Source organism: Sphaeroforma arctica (genome assembly GCF_001186125.1).
Source record: "Sphaeroforma arctica JP610 unplaced genomic scaffold supercont1.4688, whole genome shotgun sequence".
Taxonomy (NCBI): Eukaryota; class Ichthyosporea; order Ichthyophonida; genus Sphaeroforma; species Sphaeroforma arctica.
The window spans coordinates 1-2327 of record NW_014035870.1 but is presented as its reverse complement, the minus strand read 5'-3'; the positions used below and the strand labels follow the sequence as shown (position 1 = coordinate 2327).

Sequence of the window (2327 nt, the reverse complement as noted above, 5' to 3'; positions counted from 1 at the left end):
TATAACACCAACCCCCTCAACCACCACACCTTGCACGGCACATCCGTGGTACGCAACCATCGGTATGTGATGTCTTTGACTCTGACTGGCAGGGGCGTGGCAATGGCCTCTGACCACTTGAGCAGCGCGTGTGTGAGCGATGAGCTTACGGTCATCTCAATCCGCTCAGTGGTGTCTACCATGACACACATGCCACCGTTGGTTATAGAGTACGGGCGCACAGATAAGGTCGTGGTCATGGGCTGGACCACAGTCTCCCAGGAGGTACCCTTGATCTATAAATATAACGTCCATATTAGGAAGTTAGGATTTATGTATGGATGACTACGGTCAAGCATAAGAGTGGATTGCCGTCTACCAGAAGGTACCTTTGATCTATAAATAGTACACATATTAATGTAGTAAGCTAAGGTCTGTGTATAGATTGCTACGATCAAGCATGGGGTTAGGCTACCGTATCCCAAGAAGTGCCTTTGATCTATAAATTGAACATATTATATTGTGGTAAGTTAAGGTCTGTATGTGGAATTAGAAGGTACCTCTGATCTATAAATATAACACATTATGTTACAGTAAGTTAAGGTCTGTATGTGGAACTTCATGGTCAATCAATCATGAGATTAGACTACCGTCTCCCAGGAGGTACGTTTGATCTATAAATAGAACCCATAATAGTGTAGTATGTTAAGGCCTGTATATAGATTTTCATGGTCAAGCATAAGAACTGCATCAGTGGTGTCCACCCTGACACACACGTCGCCATCAGTTATCGAGCAGGGTAGCACAGAGCAATAAATAGCCTTTGATCTATAAATAGCCTTTGATCTATAAATAGCCTTTGATCTATAAATAGCCATTGATCTATAAATAGCCTTTGATCTATAAATAGCCTTTAATATATAAATAGCCTTTGACCTATAAATAGTCTTTAATAATTAAATGGCCTTTGATCTATAAATAGTCTTTAATAATTAAATGACTTTTGATCTATAAATAGCCTTTAATGTATAAATAGCCTTTGATCTATAAATAGCCTTCAATATATAAATAACCTTTAATATATAAATAGCCTTTAATACATGAACCCTCTGATCTATAAACAGATATATAAAGATACACTAATAAAATAGTCAATGATATTTCAATACACAATGACACTAGGACAACAGTCGGTCATATACTGATACAACAGTACACTGGTAAACCAGTCGATACGCATACCTGATTGAAGAAATCGCATTCCACTCTGCTGTTGGCGGTTGCTATGGGAACACCACTAGACCAGTTGCAGGCATGGGCATCCAGATGCACCTGGGTACGCAACAGGGGCATTTGTTGCACCTAAAAAGGAAAATCAGGACCGGGAATGAGAAGGAAAAGGTGTACTTGTTGCACCTAAAAAGGAAAAACAGGACCGAAAATGAGAAGGAAAGGTGCACTCGTCGCACCTGGAATATATTGAGATCGGACTCGCACAGACTCGATTTACACTTGGCAGGGCAACATATACCCGTCACTAACCACAGGCTAGACTTGAACATATCATTCTAAGCTTAGTACAGACTTAAACATATCACCCTAAGCATAGTACAGACTTTAACATATCATCCTAAGCTTAATACAGACTTCAACATATCATCCTTAGCTTAGTACAGACTTTAAAATGTCATCCTAAGTTTAGTACAGACTTTAACATATCATCCTAAGCCTAGTACAGACTTCAACATATCATCCTAAGCATAGTACAGACTTTAACATACCATCCTAAGCTTAATACAGACTTCAACATATCACCCTAAGCTTAGTACAGACTTTAACATATCATCCTAAGCTTAGTACAGACTTTAACATATCACCCTAAACATAGTACAGACTTTAACATATCATCCTAAGCCTAGTACAGACTTTAACATATCATCCTAAGCATAGTACAGACTTAACATATCATCCTAAACTTAGTACTGACTATAACATATCATCCTAAGTTTAGTACAGACTTTAACATATAATCCCAAGCTTAGTAGTACCTGTTCCCCCTCGTGTTAAAGGTAGGTATCCGTACTCTGGCAGATAGAAATCCCACACGGTTTCTCAGAGATACATATATGCATATACACGCACCACACGCGTGTAGGTTAATAATCAGGAACAATATAGGTATATACATATCAATAGGCTCACTTGGCAGAACATAACACACCGCGGGAAGACCATACTTTGAGATATACATGCATTCATATATACTACATGTAGGCTGAATAGCCACAACAAATGAAAGGCATACACACACCCAACGAATCGCTAGCTACAGAACAAAACAATTGTGA

The 2327-nt window shown here is 38.8% G+C and overlaps 1 protein-coding gene across 1 annotated transcript; it reads right to left on the bottom strand.

Moving 5' to 3' along the window:
* Positions 1-29: 29 nt before the first annotated feature.
* Positions 30-1332, bottom strand: SARC_14485 (hypothetical protein; the record flags this gene model as incomplete). The annotated part of the gene is made up of 2 exons (XM_014291379.1): positions 30-275; positions 1222-1332. Coding segments are annotated over 2 exons (357 nt in total), but the record flags the coding sequence as incomplete, so codon positions are not given.
* Between the last annotated feature and the right edge of the window lie 995 nt (positions 1333-2327).